At 51.2% G+C, this 25,000-nt stretch overlaps 2 protein-coding genes across 2 annotated transcripts in view; one reads left to right on the top strand and one right to left on the bottom strand.

The window, feature by feature from the left end:
- The window catches only part of LOC130206433 (electrogenic sodium bicarbonate cotransporter 1-like), a 67,117-nt gene extending 48,167 nt beyond the window's left edge, over positions 1-18,950 (bottom strand). Inside the window, exons 1-6 of the mRNA XM_056434411.1 lie at positions 18,826-18,950; positions 18,581-18,760; positions 12,046-12,122; positions 5,537-5,694; positions 5,353-5,440; positions 4,419-4,573 (exon numbers count right to left, since the gene is read on the bottom strand). Coding sequence (XP_056290386.1) covers positions 4,419-4,573; positions 5,353-5,440; positions 5,537-5,694; positions 12,046-12,122; positions 18,581-18,760; positions 18,826-18,901 — 734 coding nt within the window. The 5' untranslated portion in view covers positions 18,902-18,950. The remainder of the gene's footprint in view (positions 1-4,418; positions 4,574-5,352; positions 5,441-5,536; positions 5,695-12,045; positions 12,123-18,580; positions 18,761-18,825) is intronic.
- A 618-nt stretch (positions 18,951-19,568) lies between these two features.
- Positions 19,569-23,605, top strand: LOC130206435 (uncharacterized). The gene is made up of 2 exons (XM_056434414.1): positions 19,569-20,649; positions 22,889-23,605. Exons 1-2 carry the CDS (start codon positions 19,989-19,991, stop codon positions 22,951-22,953), a joined length of 726 nt encoding a protein of 241 aa, XP_056290389.1. The 5' UTR covers positions 19,569-19,988; the 3' UTR covers positions 22,954-23,605.
- Positions 23,606-25,000: the final 1,395 nt, after the last annotated feature.

Raw genomic sequence — 25,000 nt, forward strand, 5'->3', positions numbered from 1 at the left:
CGCCTAGAGAGGAAGCGTCCTTCCTGGTGTCACGTGGCGCCTAGAGAGGAAGTGTCCTTCCTGGTGTCACGTGGCGCCTAGAGAGGAAGCGTCCTTCCTGGTGTCACGTGGCGCCTAGAGAGGAAGCATCCTTCCTGGTGTCACGTGGCGCCTAGAGAGGAAGCGTCCTTCCTGGTGTCATGTGGCACCTAGAGAGGAAGTGTCCTTCCTGGTGTCACGTGGCGCCTAGAGAGGAAGCGTCCTTCCTGGTGTCACCTGGTGCCTAGAGAGGAAGCGTCCTTCCTGGTGTCACGTGGCGCCTAGAGAGGAAGCGTCCTTCCTGGTGTCACCTGGTGCCTAGAGAGGAAGTGTCCTTCCTGGCGTCACGTGGCGCCTAGAGAGGAAGCGTCCTTCCTGGTGTCACCTGGTGCCTAGAGAGGAAGCGTCCTTCCTGGTGTCACCTGGCGCCTAGAGAGGAAGTGTCCTTCCTGGTGTCACGTGGCGCCTAGAGAGGAAGTGTCCTTCCTGGTGTCACGTGGCGCCTAGAGAGGAAGCGTCCTTCCTTGTGTCACGTGGCGCCTAGAGAGGAAGTGTCCTTCCTGGTGTCACCTGGCGCCTAGAGAGGAAGTGTCCTTCCTGGTGTCATGTGGTGCCTAGAGAGGAAGTGTCCTTCCTGGTGTCACCTGGCGCCTAGAGAGGAAGCGTCCTTCCTGGTGTCACGTGGCGCCTAGAGAGGAAGCGTCCTTCCTGGTGTCACCTGGTGCCTAGAGAGGAAGCGTCCTTCCTGGTGTCACCTGGCGCCTAGAGAGGAAGCGTCCTTCCTGGTGTCACCTGGCGCCTAGAGAGGAAGCGTCCTTCCTGGTGTCACGTGGCGCCTAGAGAGGAAGCGTCCTTCCTGGTGTCACGTGGCGCCTAGAGAGGAAGCGTCCTTCCTGGTGTCACGTGGCGCCTAGAGAGGAAGCGTCCTTCCTGGTGTCACGTGGCGCCTGAGAGGAAGCGTCCTTCCTGGTGTCACGTGGCGCCTGAGAGGAAGCGTCCTTCCTGGTGTCACGTGGGCGCCTGAGAGGAAGCGTCCTTCCTGGTGTCACGTGGCGCCTAGAGAGGAAGCGTCCTTCCTGGTGTCACGTGGCGCCTAGAGAGGAAGCGTCCTTCCTGGTGTCACGTGGCGCCTAGAGAGGAAGCGTCCTTCCTGGTGTCACGTGGCGCCTAGAGAGGAAGTGTCCTTCCTGGTGTCACGTGGCGCCTAGAGAGGAAGCGTCCTTCCTGGTGTCACGTGGCGCCTAGAGAGGAAGTGTCCTTCCTGGTGTCACGTGGCGCCTAGAGAGGAAGCGTCCTTCCTGGTGTCACCTGGCGCCTAGAGAGGAAGTGTCCTTCCTGGTGTCACGTGGCGCCTAGAGAGGAAGCGTCCTTCCTGGTGTCAACTGGTGCCTAGAGAGGAAGTGTCCTTCCTGGTGTCACCTGGTGCCTAGAGAGGAAGCGTCCTTCCTGGTGTCAGGTGGCGCCTAGAGAGGAAGCGTCCTTCCTGGTGTCACGTGGCGCCTAGAGAGGAAGTGTCCTTCCTGGTGTCACGTGGCGCCTAGAGAGGAAGTGTCCTTCCTGGTGTCACGTGGCGCCTAGAGAGGAAGCGTCCTTCCTGGTGTCACCTGGCGCCTAGAGAGGAAGCGTCCTTCCTGGTGTCACGTGGCGCCTAGAGAGGAAGCGTCCTTCCTGGTGTCACGTGGCGCCTAGAGAGGAAGCGTCCTTCCTGGTGTCACGTGGCGCCTAGAGAGGAAGCGTCCTTCCTGGTGTCACGTGGCGCCTAGAGAGGAAGCGTCCTTCCTGGTGTCACCTGGTGCCTAGAGAGGAAGTGTCCTTCCTGGTGTCACATGGCGCCTAGAGAGGAAGTGTCCTTCCTGGTGTCACCTGGCGCCTAGAGAGGAAGTGTCCTTCCTGGTGTCACGTGGCGCCTAGAGAGGAAGCGTCCTTCCTGGTGTCACGTGGCGCCTAGAGAGGAAGTGTCCTTCCTGGTGTCACGTGGCGCCTAGAGAGGAAGTGTCCTTCCTGGTGTCACCTGGCGCCTAGAGAGGAAGCGTCCTTCCTGGTGTCACCTGGCGCCTAGAGAGGAAGTGTCCTTCCTGGTGTCACGTGGCGCCTAGAGAGGAAGTGTCCTTCCTGGTGTCACCTGGTGCCTAGAGAGGAAGCGTCCTTCCTGGTGTCACCTGGCGCCTAGAGAGGAAGTGTCCTTCCTGGTGTCACGTGGCGCCTAGAGAGGAAGTGTCCTTCCTGGTGTCACGTGGCGCCTAGAGAGGAAGCGTCCTTCCTGGTGTCACGTGGCGCCTAGAGAGGAAGTGTCCTTCCTGGTGTCACGTGGCGCCTAGAGAGGAAGTGTCCTTCCTGGTGTCACGTGGCGCCTAGAGAGGAAGTGTCCTTCCTGGTGTCACCTGGTGCCTAGAGAGGAAGCGTCCTTCCTGGTGTCACGTGGCGCCTAGAGAGGAAGCGTCCTTCCTGGTGTCACCTGGTGCCTAGAGAGGAAGTGTCCTTCCTGGTGTCACGTGGCGCCTAGAGAGGAAGCGTCCTTCCTGGTGTCACATGGCACCTAGAGAGGAAGCGTCCTTCATGGTGTCACCTGGTGCCTAGAGAGGAAGCGTCCTTCCTGGTGTCACCTGGCGCCTAGAGAGGAAGTGTCCTTCCTGGTGTCACGTGGCGCCTAGAGAGGAAGTGTCCTTCCTGGTGTCACGTGGTGCCTAGAGCGGAAGCGTCCTTCCTGGTGTCACCTGGTGCCTAGAGAGGAAGCGTCCTTCCTGGTGTCACGTGGCGCCTAGAGAGGAAGCGTCCTTCCTGGTGTCACCTGGTGCCTAGAGAGGAAGTGTCCTTCCTGGTGTCACGTGGTGCCTAGAGAGGAAGTGTCCTTCCTGGTGTCACGTGGCGCCTAGAGAGGAAGCGTCCTTCCTGGTGTCACCTGGCGCCTAGAGAGGAAGTGTCCTTCCTGGTGTCACGTGGCGCCTAGAGAGGAAGTGTCCTTCCTGGTGTCACGTGGCGCCTAGAGAGGAAGTGTCCTTCCTGGTGTCACGTGGCGCCTAGAGAGGAAGTGTCCTTCCTGGTGTCACCTGGCGCCTAGAGAGGAAGTGTCCTTCCTGGTGTCACCTGGTGCCTAGAGAGGAAGTGTCCTTCCTGGTGTCACCTGGTGCCTAGAGAGGAAGTGTCCTTCCTGGTGTCACGTGGCGCCTAGAGAGGAAGTGTCCTTCCTGGTGTCACGTGGCGCCTAGAGAGGAAGCGTCCTTCCTGGTGTCACCTGGCGCCTAGAGAGGAAGTGTCCTTCCTGGTGTCACCTGGTGCCTAGAGAGGAAGCGTCCTTCCTGGTGTCACCTGGCGCCTAGAGAGGAAGTGTCCTTCCTGGTGTCACGTGGTGCCTAGAGAGGAAGTGTCCTTCCTGGTGTCACCTGGCGCCTAGAGAGGAAGCGTCCTTCCTGGTGTCACATGGCGCCTAGAGAGGAAGTGTCCTTCCTGGTGTCACGTGGCGCCTAGAGAGGAAGTGTCCTTCCTGGTGTCACGTGGCGCCTAGAGAGGAAGCGTCCTTCCTGGTGTCACCTGGTGCCTAGAGAGGAAGTGTCCTTCCTGGTGTCACGTGGCGCCTAGAGAGGAAGCGTCCTTCCTGGTGTCACGTGGCGCCTAGAGAGGAAGCGTCCTTCCTGGTGTCACCTGGCGCCTAGAGAGGAAGTGTCCTTCCTGGTGTCACCTGGTGCCTAGAGAGGAAGCGTCCTTCCTGGTGTCACCTGGTGCCTAGAGAGGAAGCGTCCTTCCTGGTGTCACCTGGCGCCTAGAGAGGAAGTGTCCTTCCTGGTGTCACGTGGTGCCTAGAGAGGAAGTGTCCTTCCTGGTGTCACCTGGCGCCTAGAGAGGAAGCGTCCTTCCTGGTGTCACATGGCGCCTAGAGAGGAAGTGTCCTTCCTGGTGTCACGTGGCGCCTAGAGAGGAAGTGTCCTTCCTGGTGTCACGTGGCGCCTAGAGAGGAAGCGTCCTTCCTGGTGTCACCTGGTGCCTAGAGAGGAAGTGTCCTTCCTGGTGTCACGTGGCGCCTAGAGAGGAAGCGTCCTTCCTGGTGTCACGTGGCGCCTAGAGAGGAAGTGTCCTTCCTGGTGTCACGTGGCACCTAGAGAGGAAGTGTCCTTCCTGGTGTCACGTGGCGCCTAGAGGAAGGCCCTTCCTGGTGTCACGTGGCGCCTAGAGAGGAAGCGTCCTTCCTGGTGTCACCTGGCGCCTAGAGAGGAAGTGTCCTTCCTGGTGTCACGTGGCGCCTAGAGAGGAAGCGTCCTTCCTGGTGTCACGTGGCGCCTAGAGAGGAAGTGTCCTTCCTGGTGTCACGTGGCGCCTAGAGAGGAAGTGTCCTTCCTGGTGTCACGTGGTGCCTAGAGACCGTAACGCCTCGTTCATTCAGGCTGTCGCCGGGCGGATTAGGGCACCTCTTGTCCGAGGAGGGCAGCGACTTGGGCGGCTCGATGCGGATGTTGGGGTCCCACTCGCCGGGCGGCAGCACGATGACCTCGTCCAGGAACTCCTCGATGCCGGCCAGCAGGTCCTGCCGGTCCTTGGCCTTGTAGGCGATGTCGTGGAACACCTGGCGACCGAAGCACAGGCAACCCACCGCCAGCCAATCAGGAGAGAGCGCCACAAAACCCAAATCTAATCAAGACAACCGCTGAGGACGGAGCACAGAGGGAGGATGTCCCCGTGCACTGGGGGGGGGGGGAGTGTGTATGAGTGGGGGGGGGAGTGGGGGGGGAGGGAATCCAAAAACACCAAACAGCTGGTCAGCCCGTGACGGGGAAGAGAGCAGAGAGGGTAAAGGTCAACGGGATCCTGGAAACACAAGGAAACAAGAAAGACACCGAACGAGATACAACAGGAGGAGGAGGAGGAGGAGGAGGAGGCCAGACTATCGTGGTTCTTCTCATCTCCACAACTCATTTCATGAGCGCGTGCCGTAGACAGCGCCGCAGTAGGGTTAGTTAGTTAGCTAGATAGATAGTTAGTTAGATAGCTAGTTAGATATATAGCTAGTTAGATATATAGCTAGTTAGTTAGATAGCTAGTTAGATATATAGCTAGTTAGATAGACAGCTAGTTAGTTAGATAGATAGCTAGTTAGCTAGTTAGTGTGGCAGCTGTCTCCAGTTTGGCCTCGGCTGCTGGTGATTGGCTATCAACCAGCAGCCGAGGCCTCATCAGAGCCCTCAGTGGAGAGAGGGTCTGCTCGGTGTGGTAATCAAGATGTTCACGAACAGAACCTCGGTCTCGGCTGATCCTTGGAGCTTTTGGGGGAAACCCACGGGTAACGGCGTGAGAGCTACTACAGTTAGTTAGCTAGTTAGTTAGATAGTTAGCTAGCTGCAGTACCTCATCCGACATCAAGGTGGCGATGGAGCGGCCGATCTCGTGGTACGACTTGGCTTTGCCTTTAGGACCCAGCAGGACGAAGAGGAACCTAGGCGGCGAGGAAACGAGGCGTTAGGGAGGAAACGAGGCGCCGGGGGCGGAGCCGGGGCAGAGCCGGGTCGTCACGGCGACCGGCGGCGCGTACCTGGTGGGCACCGGCACCTCGGTCAGGGCGCCCAGCATCACGGCGTGCTGCAGGCGCACGAACGCCACGAAGGGCGCGTCCAGGAAGTCCACCTCGCCCACCAGCACGTTGGACGCCTCGGCGTCACGAGGCAACTTCTTCATGAACTTGTTCTTCAGCTGGGGGGGGGGGGAGAGAGAGAGGGGGGGAGAGAGGGGGAGGAGATGGGGGAGAGAGAGGGAGATGGGGAGGGAGAGAGGGGAGAGAGAGAGAGGGAGATGGGGAGAGAGAGGGGAGAGAGAGAGAGGGGAGAAGATGGGGAGAGAGAGAGAGAGAGAGAGGGGGGGAGAGAGGGGGAGGAGATGGGGGAGAGAGAGAGAGAGGGGGGAGAGAGGGGGAGGAGATGGGGGAGAGAGAGAGGGGGAGAGAGAGAGGGGGGAGATGGGGAGAGAGAGGGGGGAAGATGGGGAGAGAGAGAGAGAGAGGGGGGAGAGGGAGGTCATTAAAACATGTCACTAAAACATGTCATTAAAACATGTCACTAAAACATGTCATTAAAACATGTCATTAAAACATGTCACTAAAACATGTCATTAAAACATGTCATTAAAACATGTCATTAAAACATGTCATTAAAACATGTTATTAAAACATGTTATTAAAACATGTCATTAAAACATGTTATTAAAACATGTCAACATGTTATTAAAACATGTCATTAAAACATGTCATTAAAACATGTCACTAAAACATGTCATTAAAACATGTCATTAAAACATGTCACTAAAACATGTCATTAAAACATGTCATTAAAACATGTCATTAAAACATGTTATTAAAACATGTCATTAAAACATGTTATTAAAACATGTCAACATGTCACTAAAACATGTCATTAAAACATGTCATTAAAACATGTCACTAAAACATGTCATTAAAACATGTCACTAAAACATGTCACTAAAACATGTCATTAAAACATGTCACTAAAACATGTCATTAAAACATGTCATTAAAACATGTCATTAAAACATGTCATTAAAACATGTCATTAAAACATGTCAACATGTCATTAAAACATGTCACTAAAACATGTCATTAAAACATGTCACTAAAACATGTCACTAAAACATGTCATTAAAACATGTCACTAAAACATGTCATTAAAACATGTCACTAAAACATGTCATTAAAACATGTCATTAAAACATGTCACTCTGTCTCTGGTCACGGCACCCCACCCCCGTGCGTCACAAAAGCTGACGCTACATATGGAGTGAGTACCAAACACCATCTCCTGGCACTCACCTGAGTTATGGAGGACTCAAAATGACTTAAGTATAAATAAATAAATAAATAAATGCATGAATAAATACAAGAATAAATGAATAAATGCTTAAATAAATGTATAAATAAATAAATAAATGCTTAAATAAATGTATAAATAAATACAAGAATAAATTTATAAATACAGAAATAAATACAGCAATTAATATATATAAGTTATAACTCAACAGGACATCATTAAATAAATGTATTCATTTCTACATTTCTGTATTTCTTCATTTATTTATGTGTGACATTTACGTGTCCGTATATTCAAATGAGCTGGGCGGTCCGAACCTCATTGTTGAACAGGATTGGTCAAGTCAGGGAGCAAGACAGAAGCAATCGATCCCTAGCACTTGGATCTGTAGACGAACAGCGTTTATTATGCATTCTTGTCTGTACATTCTAAAAACTACTGTTGTTGAGTCACGGAATGTAATTTAAGGATGGTTTCAGCCGAGAAGTTAGTTGTTTAAGCATCAAATCTGTGGTCGGTTTATCGAGATTCAGCCTAATAAGGATATGCGACGGAGATTTGGGGTCCTGCTCGCGGGACCTCTGAGCTCCAGGCGCTCAGCGGCTGTGTGGCCCCGAGAGAAGCCTGATCTCGGCAGGACTTTTGAAATGCTCCGCTGGCTCTGACGCTCCGTGGCGGCTAAACATGAGATATAATTAGGTTTTGAGGATCTAAAGAGCACAACGAGTTTATTATTTATTAAAAGATAACGTTACGTCAATTTGACTGAGGGTTAAGATTCATAACTTCATATTGTAGCGACCCTGGGTCAGGAAAGCTACGAGACGTTGTATATTTATTATCGTTTATTCGTAGCCTACGCCAAACAACAGTGAACACCGCAACAAATGATTCTACTCCACTGTAAATTATTTTACAGTGAATAATTTGAGTAAATTCATGCGCAAGAACAGTTGATGTGGTGACGTCACAAGACCAGAAAGACCGTCCTGCGTCCTCGAGAGTCTGGACTCCCAAAACTAGACTCCAAAGACCAGACTCCAAAAGAACACGAGTCTGTACTCAGTGTTCTTGGAAATGATAAACGGCTGAAGTCAAAAATCTGTCTAGGCTAACTTCTGCTAACGGTTAGCTGAGCGAGTGAACTTCAGCGTCATGTGCCAGGCAGAAGTAGTAGAGCACAACACACCAGGTGCATCACACTCCTGTGACCAATCATGCTTTAGACAGAGGTTCGCACCGCCCCAGCTCATTTGAATATACGGACACGTAAATGTCACACATAAATAAATGAAGAAATACGCAGGACACATAAATAGAGAAATAAATAAATGAAGAAATACAGAAATATATTTATTTAATGATGTCTTGTTGATTTATAACTTATATTTATTCATTCCTGTATTTATTTATACATTTATTTAAGCATTTATTTATTTATTCTTGTATTTATTCATGCATTCATTTATTTATTTATTTATACTTAAGTCATTTTAAGTCCTCCATACTGAGTAACTCACTGAAAGAGTGATGTGCATCCCTGCGTATACACACACAGATGTATACACACACACACAGGTATACACACATGGGTATATACACACACGCAGGTATATAAACGCAAAGGTATACACACACACGCAGGTATATAAACGCACAGGTATACACACATGGGTATACACACACACGCAGGTATACACACGCAGGTATACACACGCAGGTATACACACGCAGGTATACACACGCAGAATCAGAAACAGTTTTATTGCCAGGAATGTTTACACAAACGAGGAATTCTTTTTGGCGGAAGGTGCAACATTTGGACATGACAAACAAACAACAATCAACACGACAGAAAGACAACAAATAATGTGAAAGTGTTTGGGTGTGTGCTTCAAGTGGTGTGTTTTAGTTAAAAGTGTATGTTACGCGTGGCGTGTGTTTAAGTTAAAGTGCATGCAAATAAAGTGGCATGTGTGTGGAGGAGGCCTCAAGTTAAAGTGCATGTTAAAGTGACGTGTGTGGAGGAGGGAAGAAGAAGGAGGAGGAGGAGGAGGATGAGGAGGAGGAGTAAGAGGCAGGAGCGGGAAGAAGGAGGGGAGAGGAAGGAGGAAGAAGACGAGGTAGTCCTGGGGTGACAGTCAGTCAGTCCGGGTTCCATTGATGAGCCCGACTGCCGACGGGAAAAACTTTGGTGTGGCGGGAGGTCTTTGTCATGATGGATCGCAGCCTCCTCCCGAGGGAGGGACTCGAACAGGAGTGTCCAGGGTGGGAGGGTCAGCGACAATCTTTCTGGCCCGCTTCAGTGACCTGGAAGTGAACAGGACCTGGAGGAAAGGCAGATTGCAGCCGATAACCCTCTCGGCCGAGCGGATGATGCTCTGCAGCCTGCACTTGTCTTTGGCCGTGGCTGCAGGGTGCCAGACGGTGATGGAGGAGAAGATGATGGACTCAACGATGGCCGTGTAGAATTGTACCATCATCTTCCTGGCAGGTTGAATTTCCTCAGCTGCCTCAGGAAGAACATCCTCTGCTGGGCCTTCTTGGTGATGGAGCCGATGTTCAGCTCCCACTTGAGGTCCTGGGTGATGATGGAGCCCAGGAAGCGGACGGACTCCACAGCGTCGACGGGGGAGTCACACAGGATGAGAGGGCGGGTGGGGCTGCATTCCTCCTGAAATCCACAACCATCTCCACTGTCTTTAGAGCGTTGAGCTCCAGGTTGTTCTGGCTGCACCAGGTCACCAGGTGGTCAGTCTCCCACCTGTAGGCGGTCTCGTCCCCACCAGAGATGAGCCCAATGAGGGTGGTGTCATCCAGGAACTTTAGGAGCTTGACGGACTGGTGACTGGAGGTGCAGCTGTTGGTGTACAGGAGAACAGCAGAGGAGAGAACACAGCCTTGGGGGGAACCTGGTGGTCCGGGAGCCTGAGACGTGTTTCCCCAGCCTCACGTGCTGCTTCCTGTCGGTCAGGAAGTCTGTGATCCACCTGCAGGTGGAGTCGGCCACGTGCTGCTGGGAGAGCTTGTCCTGCTGCAGGGACGGGATGATTGTATTGAAAGCAGAGCTGAAGTCCACAAACAGGATCCTGGCGTGGGTTCCTCGGGAGTCCAGATGCTGGAGGATGTAGTGAAGGGCCATGTTGACTGCATCGCCTGCAGACCTGTTGGCTCTGTAGGCGAACTGCAGGGGTCCAGGAGTGGGTCGGTGATGGTCTTGAGGTGTGACAGGACCAAGTGTTCAAAGGACTTCATGACCACAGAGGTCAGGCGACGGGCCTGTAGTCATTGAGTCCTGTGATCTTGGGTTTTGGGGACGGGATGATGGTGGAGGCCTTGAAGCAGGCTGGAACGTGGCATGTCTCCAGGAGGTGTTGAAGATGTCAGTGAACACGGAGACAGCTGGTCAGCACAGTGCTTCAGGGTGGAGGGGAGACGGAGTCCGGGCCCGCTGCTTTGCGGGGTTCTGCTTTTTAAACAGCCTGTTGACGGCTCTCTCCAGGATGACGAGGGTCGTCGCTGAGGAGATGGAGGGTGCTCCAGAGGTGTGAGCCCCTGATGGGCTGGGTGATGGTGGGCTGAGGGTCTGTGGCTTGTTGATGGGGCTGTGGGGGATTGTCTCAGGACTGCTCCATTGTCTTTCAAAGCGGCAGTAGAACTCATTGAGCTCGTCTGCCAGAAGCACATTGTTCATGGAGTGGGGTGATTTGGGCCTGAGCCTCTCCAGACAGAAGCAGAGTCGTTTGCTGAGAGCTGCTGTTGCAGTTTCTCAGAGTACAGTCGTTTAGCATCTCTCACCGCCTTGCTAAACCTGTATTTGGACTCTGTGTACAGGTCCTTGTCCCCACTCCTGAATGCCTGGTCCTTCTGCAGTCTTAGCTTCCTGAGCTCCGCTGTGAACCAGGGTTTGTCGTTGTTATAACTCACCCTGGAGCTGGATGGAATACAGCTGTCCTCACAGAAGCTGATGTAGGAAGTTACAGCCTCTGTGTACTCATCCAGGCTGTTGGTAGCAGTCCTGAAGACATCCCAGTCAGTACAGTCCAAGCACGGCCGTAGATCCTCCAGAGCCTCACTGGTCCACTTCTTGAACTTCCTCACCACAGGTTTGCAGAGCTTTAGTCTCTGCCTGTATGAGGGAATCAGATGAACCATGACGTGGTCAGAGTTTCCCAGTGCAGCTCGAGGGACGGCGTGATAGGCCCTGCTGATTGTTGTGTAGCAGTGGTCCAGAATGCTCTTCTCTCTAGTAGGGCATTTTATTAACTGTCTATATTTAGGGAGTTCGTGGCTGAGGTTTCCTTTGTTAAAATCCGAGTACAATAACTAAAGAGTCCGGAAGGTCCGCCCACACACCGTATCTGTTCAGCGAGGGTCCGCTGTGCCTCGTGCACGTTTCCGGCGGCATGTAACCCGCCAGGATGAATGAAGCGAACTCACGTGGGGAGTAGAAGGGTTTGCAGTGAATGATAAAAGATTCCAGGTCCGGCGAACAGTGCTGTAGGATCACCGTTACGTCGTTGCACCAGCCGTTGTTGAGGTAAAGCAGATTCCTCCACCCTTTGTTTTTCCGGAGAGCTCCGTAACCCGGTCCGGCCGAACAGCTGGAAGCCAGCGAGCTGGAGCGCAGAATCTGGTATCGATCCACTTAGCCATGATTCCGTAAAACACAGGATGGAGGATGAGGAGAAGTCTCTGTCACTCCCCACCAGCAGCTGGAGTTCGTCAGTTTGTTGCACAGTGAGCGGACGTTGGAGAAATATGCCGCAGCGCTGTACGAGATCCCGTTTCCGTAGCCGCATAAGCGCCCCTGAGCGCTTTCTCTCGACGCGCCTCACCACGTGAGCGAAGGTGAGGACACCTTTCACAAAATGTCCAGTAACTCCACAGAAGTTAAAAACGTTGGAAATAAATCTGGAGTTGTTCCCTGATGTTCATGAGCTCTTCTCTGGTGAAAGAGCTCCGGGAATCACAGCAGAAAACAGTATTTAAGACGAAAACAACAAAAAACATCGCGCACCAACGCACCGAGGCGGCCATCCGCGGCGCCATCAGGATATATACACGCACAGGTATACACACAGAGGTATACACACACACACAGGTATACACACAGGTATACACACATGCAGGTATACACACACACGCAGGTATATACACGCACGCACATACACGCACGCACAGGTATACACACAGGTATACACACAGGTATACACACACACACCTGGTCCTTCTCCGGCTTGTCGGAGAAGTCGCTCAGGCTGTTGGAGGTCAGGTTTCTGTGGGCGGTGGTCGGGCTGCCTGCAGAGAGGAGGGACACAGCGGAGGGATCAGAACAACAAACAAACAGACAAACAAACAAACAAACGGACAAACAAACGGACAAACGGACAAACGGACAAACAAACGGACAAACAGACTGTAGCAGGCCTGACCCCGCCACCCGTGGGCTTCCCCCACCAGCACCAAGGATCCGCCAGACACAGAGAGGTTTTGCTCGAAGACATGCTTTTATTCTCGAAACACACACCGAGCAGACCGCCAAACATGCGCCTCTGCTCACCTTCCTCCTCCACTCTCAAGTGGGAGCTTTTTATAGGGCCTCGGCTGCTGACTGATGGCCAATCACCAGCAGCCGAGGCCAAATCAGACACAGCTGCCACACAGACAAACAGACAAACGGACAAACAGACAAACAGACAAACAAACGGACAAACAGACAAACAAACGGACAAACAGACAAACAGTCAAACAAACAAACGGACAAACAGACAAACGGACAAACGGACAAACGGACAAACGGACAAACGGACAAACAGACAAACAGACAAACAGACAAACAAACAGACAAACAGACAAACGGACAAACGGACAAACAGACAAACAGACAAACAGACAAACAAACAAACAGACAAACAAACGGACAAACAGACAAACAGACAAACAAACGGACAAACAGACAAACAGACAAACAAACGGACAAACAGACAAACAGACAAACAAACAAACGGACAAACAGACAAACGGACAAACGGACAAACAGACAAACAGACAAACAGACAAACAGATAAACAGACAAACAAACAAACGGACAAACAGACAAACAAACGGACAAACAGACAAACAAACAGACAAACAGACAAACAAATGGACAAACAGACAAACAAACGGACAAACAGACAAACAGACAAACGGACAAACGGACAAACAGACAAACAAACAGACAAACAGACAAACAGACAAACAGACAAACAAACGGACAAACAGACAAACAGACAAACAAACAAACAAACAGACAAACAGACAAACAAACAGACAAACAGACAAACAAACGGACAAACGGACAAACAGACAAACAGACAAACAAACGGACAAACAGACAAACAAACAGACAAACGGACAAACAGACAAACAAACGGACAAACAGACAAACAAACAGACAAACAGACAAACAAACGGACAAACAGACAAACAGACAAACAGACAAACGGACAAACAGACAAACAGACAAACAAACAGACAAACAGACAAACAAACGGACAAACAAACGGACAAACAGACAAACAGACAAACAAACGGACAAACAAACAGACAAACAAACAGACAAACAGACAAACAAACAAACAGACAAACAGACAAACAAACGGACAAACAGACAAACGGACAAACAGACAAACAGACAAACAAACGGACAAACAAACAGACAAACAAACGGACAGAAGCTTCACGGGGCTTTTAGTTTGATTGGAGGAGGAAGACGAGTCCCAGAGAAGAAAAAAAGGAACGCACACGGAGAGAGACAGAAAAGAGGCGGAGCTTCAGGACCGGCCGCCTGCGCCTGCTCATCAGCAGCCGGCCAATGAGGGAGGAGCTAAACACTGGAGCTCCGTGAGTCAGACAACCAGCAAGAGACTAGAGACCAGGACCAGAGACTAGAGACTAAAGACTAGAGACCAGGACCAGAGACTAAAGACCAGAGACTAGAGACTAAAGACTAGAGACTAAAGACTAGAGACCAGGACCAGAGACTAGAGACCAGAGACTAGAGACTAAAGACTAGAGACCAGGACCAGAGACCAGAGACTAAAGACCAGAGACTAAAGACTAGAGACCAGGACCAGAGACTAGAGACCAGAGTCTAAAGACCAGAGACTAAAGACTAGAGACCAGGACCAGAGACTAAAGACCAGAGACTAGAGACCAAAGACTAGAGACTAGAGACTAGAGACCAGGACCAGAGACCAGAGACTAAAGACCAGAGACTAAAGACTAGAGACCAGGACCAGAGACTAGAGACCAGAGACTAAAGACTAGAGACCAGAGACTAGAGACCAGAGACTAAAGACTAAAGACCAGAGACTAGAGACTAAAGACTAGAGACCAGGACCAGAGAACAGAGACTAAAGACCAGAGACTAGAGACTAAAGACTAGAGACTAAAGACTAGAGACCAGGACCAGAGACCAGAGACTAAAGACTAGAGACTAAAGACTAGAGACTAAAGACTAGAGACCAGGACCAGAGACTAGAGACCAGAGACCAGAGACCAGAGACTAAAGACCAGAGACTAGAGACTAAAGACTAGAGACCAGGACCAGAGACTAGAGACCAGAGACCAGAGACTAGAGACCAGAGACTAGAAACTAGAGACTAGGACCAGAGACTAGAGACTAAAGACTAGAGACTAGAGACCAGGACCAGAGACTAGAGACCAGAGACTAAAGACTAGAGACTAGAGACTAGAGACCAGAGACTAAAGACTAGAGACTAGAGACTAGAGACTAGGACCAGAGACTAGAGACCAGGACCAGAGACTAGAGACTAGAGACCAGAGACTAAAGACTAGAGACTAGAGACTAGAAACTAGAGACTAGAGACTAGAGACCAGGACCAGAGACTAAAGACTAGAGACTAGAGACCAGAGACCAGAGACTAGAGACTAAAGACTAGAGACTAGAGACCAGAGACCAGAGACTAAAGACTAGAGACCAGAGACTAGAGACTAGAGACTAGGACCAGAGACTAGAGACCAGAGACTAAAGACTAGAGACTAGAGACCAGGACCAGAGACTAGAGACTAGAGACCAGAGACTAAAGACTAAAGACTAGAGACTAGAGACTAGGACCAGAGACTAAAGACTCGAGACCAGGACCAGAGACTAAAGACCAGAGACTAGATACTAAAGACTAGAGACCAGGACCAGAGACTAGAGACTAGAGACCAGAGACTAGAGACCAGAGACTAGAGACCAGAGACCAGAGACTAGAGACCAGAGACTAGAGACTAAAGACTAGAGACTAGAGACCAGGACCAGAGACTAGAGACTAGAGACCAGAGACCAGAGACCAGAGACCAGAGACTAGAGACGAGAGACCAGGACCAGAGACTAGAGACTAGAGACCAGAGATTTGAGACTAAAGACTAGAGACTAGAGACTAAAGACTAGAGACCAGGACCAGGACCAGAAACTAAAGACCAGAGACTAAAGACCAGAGACTAGAGACTAGAGACCAGGACCAGAGACCAGAGACTAGAGACTAGAGACCAGAGACTAGAGACTAGAGACAAGAGACCAGAGACGAGAGACCAGAGACTAGAGACCAGAGACTAGAGACTAGAGACCAGAGACTAAAGACTAGAGACTAGAGACCAGAGACTAAAGACCAGAGACTAGAGACTAAAGACTAGAGACTAAAGACTAGAGACCAGGACCAGAGACTAGAGACCAGAGACCAGAGACTAGAGACCAGAGACTAGAGACCAGAGACTAGAGACCAGAGACTAGAAACTAGAGACTAGGACCAGAGACCAGAGACTAAAGACTAGAGACTAGAGACCAGAGACCAGAGACTAGAGACTAGAGACCAGAGACTAAAGACTAGAGACTAGAGACTAGAGACCAGGACCAGAGACTAGAGACCAGAGACCAGATACCAGAGACCAGAGACTAAAGACCAGAGACTAAAGACCAGAGACTAGAGACCAGGACCAGAGACTAGAGACCAGAGACTAGAGACCAGAGACTAGAGACCAGAGACTAGAAACTAGAGACTAGGACCAGAGACCAGAGACCAGAGACTAGAGACCAGAGACTAAAGACCAGAGACTACAGACTAGAGACCAGGACCAGAGACTAGAGACCAGAGACTAGAGACCAGAGACTAGAAACTAGAGACTAGGACCAGAGACCAGAGACCAGAGACTAGAGACCAGAGACTAAAGACTAGAGACCAGGACCAGAGACTAGAGACTAGAGACCAGAGACCAGAGACCAGAGACTAGAGACCAGAGACTAGAGACGAGAGACCAGGACCAGAGACTAGAGACCAGAGATTTGAGACTAAAGACTAGAGACCAGGACCAGGACCAGAAACTAAAGACCAGAGACTAAAGATTAGAGACCAGGACCAGAGACCAGAGACTAGAGACCAGAGACTAGAGACTAGAGACCAGAGACCAGAGACTAGAGACCAGAGACCAGAGACTAGAGACCAGAGACTAGAGACCAGGTGAGACAGAGACTAGAGACCAGAGACTAGAGACCAGAGACCAGAGACCAGAGACTAGAGACCAGAGACCAGAGACCAGAGACCAGAGACCAGAGACCAGAGACCAGAGACCAGAGACCAGAGACCAGAGACCAGAGACCAGAGACCAGAGACCAGAGACCAGAGACCAGAGACCAGAGACCAGAGACTAGAGACCAGAGACTAGAGACCAGAGACTCGGGACCAGAGACCAGAGACCAGAGACCAGGGACTCGGGACCAGAGACCAGAGACCAGAGACCAGAGACTAGAGACCAGAGACCAGAGACTAGGGACCAGAGACCAGAGACTAGGACCAGAGACTGAGACCAGGACCAGGACCAGAGACCAGAGAATAGAGACCAGAGACCAGAGACTACAGAGACCAGAGACCAGAGACTAGGGACCAGAGACTAGAGACAGAGACTAGAGACCAGAGACCAGAGACTAGGGACCAGAGACTAGAGACCAGACTAGAGACCAGAGACTAGAGACAAGAGACTAGAGACTAGAGACCAGGACCAGAAACTAGAGACTAGGACCAGAGACTAGAGACTAGAGACCAGGACCAGAGACTAGAGACTAGAGACCAGAGACCAGAGACCAGAGACTAGAGACCAGAGACTAGAGAAGGACCAGAGACTAGAGACCAAAGACTAGAGAGACCAGGACCAGAGACTAGAGACCAGAGACCAGAGACCAGGACCAGAGACTAGAGACCAGAGACTAGAGACCAGAGACCAGAGACCAGAGACCAGAGACTAGAGACCAGAGACCAGAGACCAGAGACCAGAGACTAGAGACTAGAGACCAGGACCAGAGACTAGAGACCAGAGACCAGAGACCAGAGACCAGAGACCAGAGACTAGAGACTAGAGACTAGAGACCAGAGACCAGAGACTAGAGACCAGAGACCAGAGACCAGAGACTAGAGACTAGAGACTAGAGACCAGAGACCAGAGACTAGAGACTAGAGACCAGGACCAGAGACCAGAGACCAGAGACTAGAGACCAGAGACCAGAGACTAGAGACCAGAGACCAGAGACCAGAGACCAGAGACCAGAGACCAGAGACCAGAGACTAGAGACCAGGACCAGAGACTAGAGACCAGAGACCAGAGACCAGAGACCAGAGACCAGAGACCAGAGACCAGAGACCAGAGACTAGAGACTAGAGACCAGAGACCAGAGACCAGAGACCAGAGACCAGAGACCAGAGACCAGAGACTAGAGACTAGAGACCAGAGACCAGAGACCAGAGACTAGAGACTAGAGACCAGAGACCAGAGACCAGAGACCAGAGACTAGAGACCAGAGACCAGAGACCAGAGACCAGAGACCAGAGACTGAGACCAGAGACTAGAGACCAGGACTAGAGACCAGAGACCAGAGACCAGAGACCAGAGACTAGAGACCAGGACCAGAGACGAGAGACCAGAGACGAGAGACCAGGACAGAGACCAGAGACCAGAGACCAGAGACCAGAGATCCAGAGACTGAGACCAGAGACCAGAGACCAGAGACCAGAGACCAGAGACTAGAGACCAGAGACCAGAGACCAGAGACCAGAGACCAGAGACCAGAGACCAGAGACCAGGTAATAGAGACCAGAGACCAGAGACCAGAGAGACCAGAGACCAGAGACCAGAGACAGAGACCAGAGACCAGAGACCAGAGACTAGAGACCAGAGACCAGAGACCAGAGACCAGAGACCAGAGACAGAGACCAGAGACCAGAGACCAGAGACCAGAGACCAGGACAGGACCAGAGACCAGAGACCAGAGACTAGAGACCAGAGACCAGAGACCAGAGACCAGAGACCAGAGACTAGAGACCAGAGACCAGAGACCAGAGACTAGAGACCAGAGACCACAGACTAGAGACCAGAGACCAGAGACTAGAGACTAGAGACCAGAGACTAGAGACCAGAGACTAGAGACCAATGTTTAGTTAGTAACACATAAACAAACACACACACACACACACACACACACACAGGTGTCCCATGCTGCAGCTCCTGCTGACCTCACAGGGCTCCTCTGGGTTGAGGGGGTTAGAACAGGGGGGGTCTCCACTGGGCTGCGTGCTACAGTACCCCCCCCCCCCAAGGAAAGGAAGGAGAAGCAGAGAAAAGACAAAAAGGAGGAAAATAATTAGGAAAAAGAAAAGCGTTATTGTTGAGCTTTGATGAAGAGGGTGAAGAGTGATGAAGAACACGGGGGGGGGGGGTACCGTTCTCCGGGCCGCTGAACAGCCGGCTGGCGCTGGAGACGCTCTTGCCGATGTCGGCCAGTGAGCGCAGGTTGGACTTCTTGGTCTGGTGGCGGTGGCGCCGCAGCAGCGTGAAGGTCACCTGCTCCTTCAGGTCGGCCCGCAGCCGGCCGGCCGCGATCTGGGAGTCAGTGATGAGCTCTGAGGAGAGGGAGGTCAGGGGTCGGGGGTCGGGGGTCATTGTGCTGCTGCTGCTGTTGACCTACCCACGACCTGCGGCAGCGTGGCGGCCTCCAGGTCCAGCAGCACGCTGCCCGTCTGGATGCAGGTCTTCAGCTCCATCAGGCTGTGCAGAGACAGCGTGGCCACATGGGGCTTACTCCACCGCTCACCCCCGCCACACCTGACTTGACACCTGAGACACACACACACACACAGACACACACACACAGACACACACACACACACACACACACACAGACACACACACACACACACACACACACAGACACACACACACACACACACACACACACACACACACACACACACACACACACACACACACAGACACACACACACACACATACAGACACACATTGAGATGTATGTCACAGAATGTTAATTGAGACTGATTGTGCTCCCAATTATTGTTTATACACTTCAGGTGTGTGTGTCATGTGACCACGGTCTATATAAGCTGATGCACCTGCGGGTAATAAAGCACTGGCGCATCATTCAAACAAACAGTGTTTTTGTCCTCCCAGGTTTATATATGTTGAGTCGGTTCAGTCGAGCTCTGCTCCAGGTTGTGGGCCAGACGTTTGTGTGCAGAGATATCCGGCGTGAGTCGCCACAGAGAGACATTTGTTTGTATGCACGTTTGGACGCGTGTCTCACTGATTGGAGTGCCAGCACCATGAGCCAACGTACGACTTCACGTTGGTCTTGTGTTTGACGGAGACGAAAAGAACTATGAACTGTGCGAGATTACGTTTTTGGGCCATCTGCGGTTGCAGAAATTGAAGGACACCATTTTAAATCGGCCCGCCGATGGCGCGGAAGAAGACGCACTGGCTGAGGATGCGGCGAAGAACGAGGAAGCATACGCGGAACTCATCCAATTCCTTGATGACAGAAGTTAGTCTCTGGCCATGCGAGAGGCAGCGGATGACGGGCGTGGAGCGCTCAGGATTTTGCGCGACTATTATGCAGGCAAGGGGACGCCCCGCATTGGATGCCTGGATACAGAACTGACTGCTTTGCAAAAGATGAGTGGTGAGAGTGTGACTGATGATGTCATACGCGCCGAGACTTCAATCACTGCGTCATGCTGGAGAGATCTGAAGCCATGGACTATTGGTTGCAATGATTTTGAAGGGGCTGCCAGAATCATTTAAGTCTTTTTCCATTTTTGTCACTCAAAGTGATGAGACTCTCTCTTTTGCGGAGTTCAAGACTAAGTTGCGCAGTTATGAGAGCACTGAAAGTATGCGCACAGCTGAGGCCGGCGACAATGTCACGGGGGCCCGTGTGCATCCGAGAAGAGCTGCCCCAGCACCGAGGGCGAGGACATCGTGTGTTTCCGTTGTGCCAGAGAGGTCACAAGATAAGAGACTGTCAGCGTGGTCAACAGTGGTACAGGGCGAGAGCACCCCCCGGCGAGGAGGACGGCGGCAGCAAGACGACGCGCGTGGAGTGTCCGAGGAGACGGATGACCTTTGTGTTCAAGCTTGTGACCAGCGAGCCTGGGAGCGTTGTCACGGGAACGGGCCTGCTGGTGGACACCGGTGCGACGTCGCATATCATCACTGACCTGACTAAGTTCAAGAGCTTCGATGACCGATTCCAGTCCGAGAAGCACGACGTGGAGCTGGCCGATGGCACGAGCTGCACGGGGGTCGCGGAGCGCAGAGGAAACGCAGAGGTGTGTCTGGTCGACAGCAGGGGGCGGAGCCTCAGGGCCACGCTGAAGCAGGCGCTGGACATCCCCTTGTATCCCCAAGACATCTTCTCCGTGAGAGCTGCAACTTCCAGTGGAGCAACGGTGATCTTCACGGAAGGAAGAGACGTCGTGCAGTCCAGAGACGGTACGTGCTTCCCCATTCGTGAGCACAACAGACTGTTCTATGTGCCTACGGTGCCAGTAAACCGTGAATGTGACGATCAATGTATGAGCTGTCATGATATTCAGACGTGGCACGAGATTTTGGGGCACTGTAATTTTGATGATGTCATGAAGTTGGAGAATGTAGTGGATGGAATGTCAATCAGTGGTAAAGTGTCAAGATCCATGATATGTGAAGTGTTCACTCAGAGCAGGAACAGGAAGCCTGATGTGAGGGCCAAATCAGCCTTGGAGCTGGTTCACACTGACTTGGCAGGCCCCATTGACCCAGAGTCCAAGGAGGGGTATCGGTATGCAGTTTCCTTTACTGATGACTGTTTGTGTACCGTCTCAAACACAAGAGTGACACTGTAGAAGCTACAGAGAGGTTTCTAGCTGACACAGCCCCCTATGGGAAAGTGAAGTGTATCAGGTCTGACGATGGTACAGAGTTCACAGGGCAGGGTTACCAAGCCCTACTGCGTAGACATAGGATCAGACATGAAACATCAGCACCATACTCGCCACACCAGAATGGCACTGCCGAGCGGAACTGGAGAACCCTTTTTGACATGGCTCGATGTATGCTCCTGGAGAGCCAGTTAGCCAAGGAGCTCTGGCCGTATGCGGTCCAGACTGCTGCAGTGGTGAGGAATAGATGTTTCAACAACCGCACCAGAGAGACGCCTTACTTTATGCTGACAGGAAGGAGACCTAATGTCTCCAGGATGCAGAAGTTTGGTACTGTGTGTTATGCCTACAGGCAGGACAGGAAGAAGATAGTCAAGGTCTGACAAAGGCATCTTCATTGGTTACGACAGGAACAGTCCAGCCTATGTGGTCTACGACCCTGACAGCAGGAAGGTGATGAAGCACAGACTGGTGAGGTTCATGTCCTGTGATGAGGGACATCAGACTGATGACTTGTCCGACAATGACAGCGGTGTCCAGTCTAGGACAACCAGACCTGACCCTGACAAACCCGAGCAGAATGACATCCCAGAGGCTAGGCCAGGTCCAAGTCAGATAGGCCTACAGACAGGTGAGGTCAAGCCAGAATCCCAGTCTCCACGGAGATACCCTGCTAGAGAGAGGAGGCGGCCAGACTTCTATGGGATAGAGAGTGATCAGGCTCAGATCAATATTGATTATTGCTACAGGATGGTTTGTAATGTACCTCAGACATTCAGAGATGCTGTGATTCATCCAACTCAAGAGAGTGGGTAGATGCAATGGATGAGGAGATGAAGGCACTGAGGGATAACACATTTACTCTGACCACCTTACCAGAGGGCAAGAAAGCAGTGGGGGGTAGATGGGTGGATACGATCAAAACCAATGTTGATGGATCTGACAAGTACAAGGCCCGCTCTGTAGCCAAGGGATACAGTCAACAGATGGTGGAGACTATGGAGAAACGTTTTCTCCTCCTGCCGACCTGACTAGTGTGAGAGTGTTGATGCAGAAAGCTGCCCAGGAGGATCTGATCCGACATCAGATGGATGTTCAAACTGCCTACTTGCATCCAATTGATTGTGAGATTTACATGGAACGGCCAGAGGGTTATGATGTACAATCTCAGACAAATGAGAAGATGGTGTGTAGACTAGAGAAATCACTATATGGGCTTAAACAATCGCGTCGAAACTGGAACAAAATGTTGCACGACTATCTATGTGAAAACATGTTTGTACAGAACCCAGCCGATCACTGTGTTTATACGAGAGAAACGGAACATGACGAGCTGATCATACTGATCTGGGTTGATGACCTGGTTATTGCAGCCAGTGATGAGGGAGCTTTAAAAGCAGTAAAAGAGATGCTTGCTGTGAAATTCCAAATGAAAGATTTGGGCAGACTGAAAAACTTTCTTGGCATCACTTTTGACCAGTGTAATGGATGTGTGACCATGTCACAGCAGAGCTATGTTGACAAGCTGCTTGACAGGTTTGATATGCAGGATTGTAAACCCAGGTCGACACCTTGTGAACCAAAACTGATTACACTGATCCCCAGAACATACAGAGGCAGTGGGTAGCCTCATCTACCTAACCTCATGCACCTGATCGGAGTTTTGTTGGAAGCAAACTGTCACAGCATGTCAGTGAGCCGACAGAAGAGCAGTGGACAACTGTTAAGCATGGACTGAAATACTTGAAGGGCACAGATGACAAAAAGTTGTGCTCCAGAAAATGTGATGGGCTGAGGTTGTTTGCTTCCAGTGATGCAGATTGGGCAGGTGATGCAACTGACCGACGCAGTACAACTGGTTCTTGTGTTGGTCTGAGTGAGAACGCTCCTCTGGTTTCCTGGAAGACCAAGAAGAAGCCAACTGTAGCACTTCAACCTGTGAGGCAGAGTCCATGGCGTTGGCCGCCACCACACAAGAGTGTCTTATCTCAACTGCTTGAACATCTTGATGACTGTATGACGTACCTACGATTTTTGAAGACAACCAAGGTACAATTGCATTAGCCAAGAATCCAGTCAGCAGACAGCGATGTAAGCACATTGATATAAAATACCATGTTGTGAGATCGACTGTTAATGACTGTAAAGTATGTTTGAAGTATTGCCCAACAGACCAGATGGTCGCTGACTTAATGACAAAACCAGCGACTAAAGCAAAGCTACTTACTTTGTCCATGTTCCTGTTTGGGGTATAGCCAGTTAATTGCAGTTGGCTTCCATGTTTGTTTGTCTTGTTTGTTTGCTTTTGTTATGATTTATGGTTGTCAATAATGTGTGATCAAGTGGGGGTGTTAATTGAGACTGATTGTGCTCCCAATTATTGTTTATACACTTCAGGTGTGTGTGTCATGTGACCACGGTCTATATAAGCTGATGCACCTGCAGACAATAAAGCGCTACCATTCTTACAAACTTGCATCCAGTGTTTTTGTCCTCCCAAGTTTATATATGTTGAGTCGATACATGCAGTCAAGCTCTGCTTAACACAGAAGTAGAGCGCGAGAGGCACTGTGAAGAACACTAAAGGTCGCTGTGAAGGACACTGAAGGTCACTGAAGGTCGCTGTGAAGGACACTGAAGGTCACTGTGAAGGTCACTGAAGGTCGCTGTGAAGGTCACTGAAGGTCGCTGTGAAGGACACTGAAGGTCACTGAAGGTCGCTGTGAAGGTCACTGAAGGTCGCTGTGAAGGACACTGAAGGTCACTGAAGGTTGCTGTGAAGGACACTGAAGGTCGCTGTGAAGGTCACTGTGAAGGTCACTGAAGGTCGCTGTGAAGGACACTGAAGGTCACTGAAGGTCGCTGTGAAGGACACTGAAGGTCACTGTGAAGGACACTGAAGGTCGCTGTGAAGGTCACTGAAGGTCGCTGTGAAGGACACTGAAGGTCACTGAAGGTCGCTGTGAAGGTCACTGAAGGTCGCTGTGAAGGACACTGAAGGTCACTGAAGGTTGCTGTGAAGGACACTGAAGGTCGCTGTGAAGGTCACTGTGAAGGTCACTGAAGGTCGCTGTGAAGGACACTGAAGGTCACTGAAGGTCGCTGTGAAGGACACTGAAGGTCACTGTGAAGGACACTGAAGGTTGCTGTGAAGGACACTGAAGGTCACTGTGAAGGTCACTGAAGGTCGCTGTGAAGGACACTGAAGGTCACTGAAGGTCGCTGTGAAGGACACTGAAGGTCGCTGTGAAGGTCACTGTGAAGGTCACTGAAGGTCGCTGTGAAGGTCACTGAAGGTCGCTGTGAAGGTCACTGTGAAGGTCACTGAAGGTCGCTGTGAAGGTCACTGAAGGTCGCTCTGAAGGTCGCTGTGAAGGTCGCTGTGAAGGTCACTGAATGTCACTGTGACGGTCACTGTGAAGGACACTGAAGGTAGCTGTGAAGGTAGCTGTGAAGGACACTGAAGGTAGCTGTGAAGGACACTGAAGGTCACTGTGAAGGACACTGAAGGTCGCTGTGAAGGTCACTGAAGGTCGCTGTGAAGGACACTGAAGGTCACTGTGAAGGACACTGAAGGTTGCTGTGAAGGACACTGAAGGTTGCTGTGAAGGACACTGAAGGTCACTGTGAAGGTCACTGAAGGTTGCTGTGAAGGACACTGAAGGTCGCTGTGAAGGTCACTGTGAAGGTCACTGAAGGTCGCTGTGAAGGACACTGAAGGTCACTGAAGGTCGCTCTGAAGGTCACTGTGAAGGTCGCTGTGAAGGTCACTGAATGTCACTGAATGTCACTGTGACGGTCACTGTGAAGGACACTGAAGGTAGCTGTGAAGGACACTGAAGGTCGCTGTGAAGGTCACTGTGAAGGTCACTGAAGGTCGCTGTGAAGGACACTGAAGGTCACTGAAAGACACTGAAGGACAC

Source organism: Pseudoliparis swirei, chromosome 16, assembly GCF_029220125.1.
Source record: "Pseudoliparis swirei isolate HS2019 ecotype Mariana Trench chromosome 16, NWPU_hadal_v1, whole genome shotgun sequence".
NCBI classification, from domain to species: domain Eukaryota; kingdom Metazoa; phylum Chordata; class Actinopteri; order Perciformes; family Liparidae; genus Pseudoliparis; species Pseudoliparis swirei.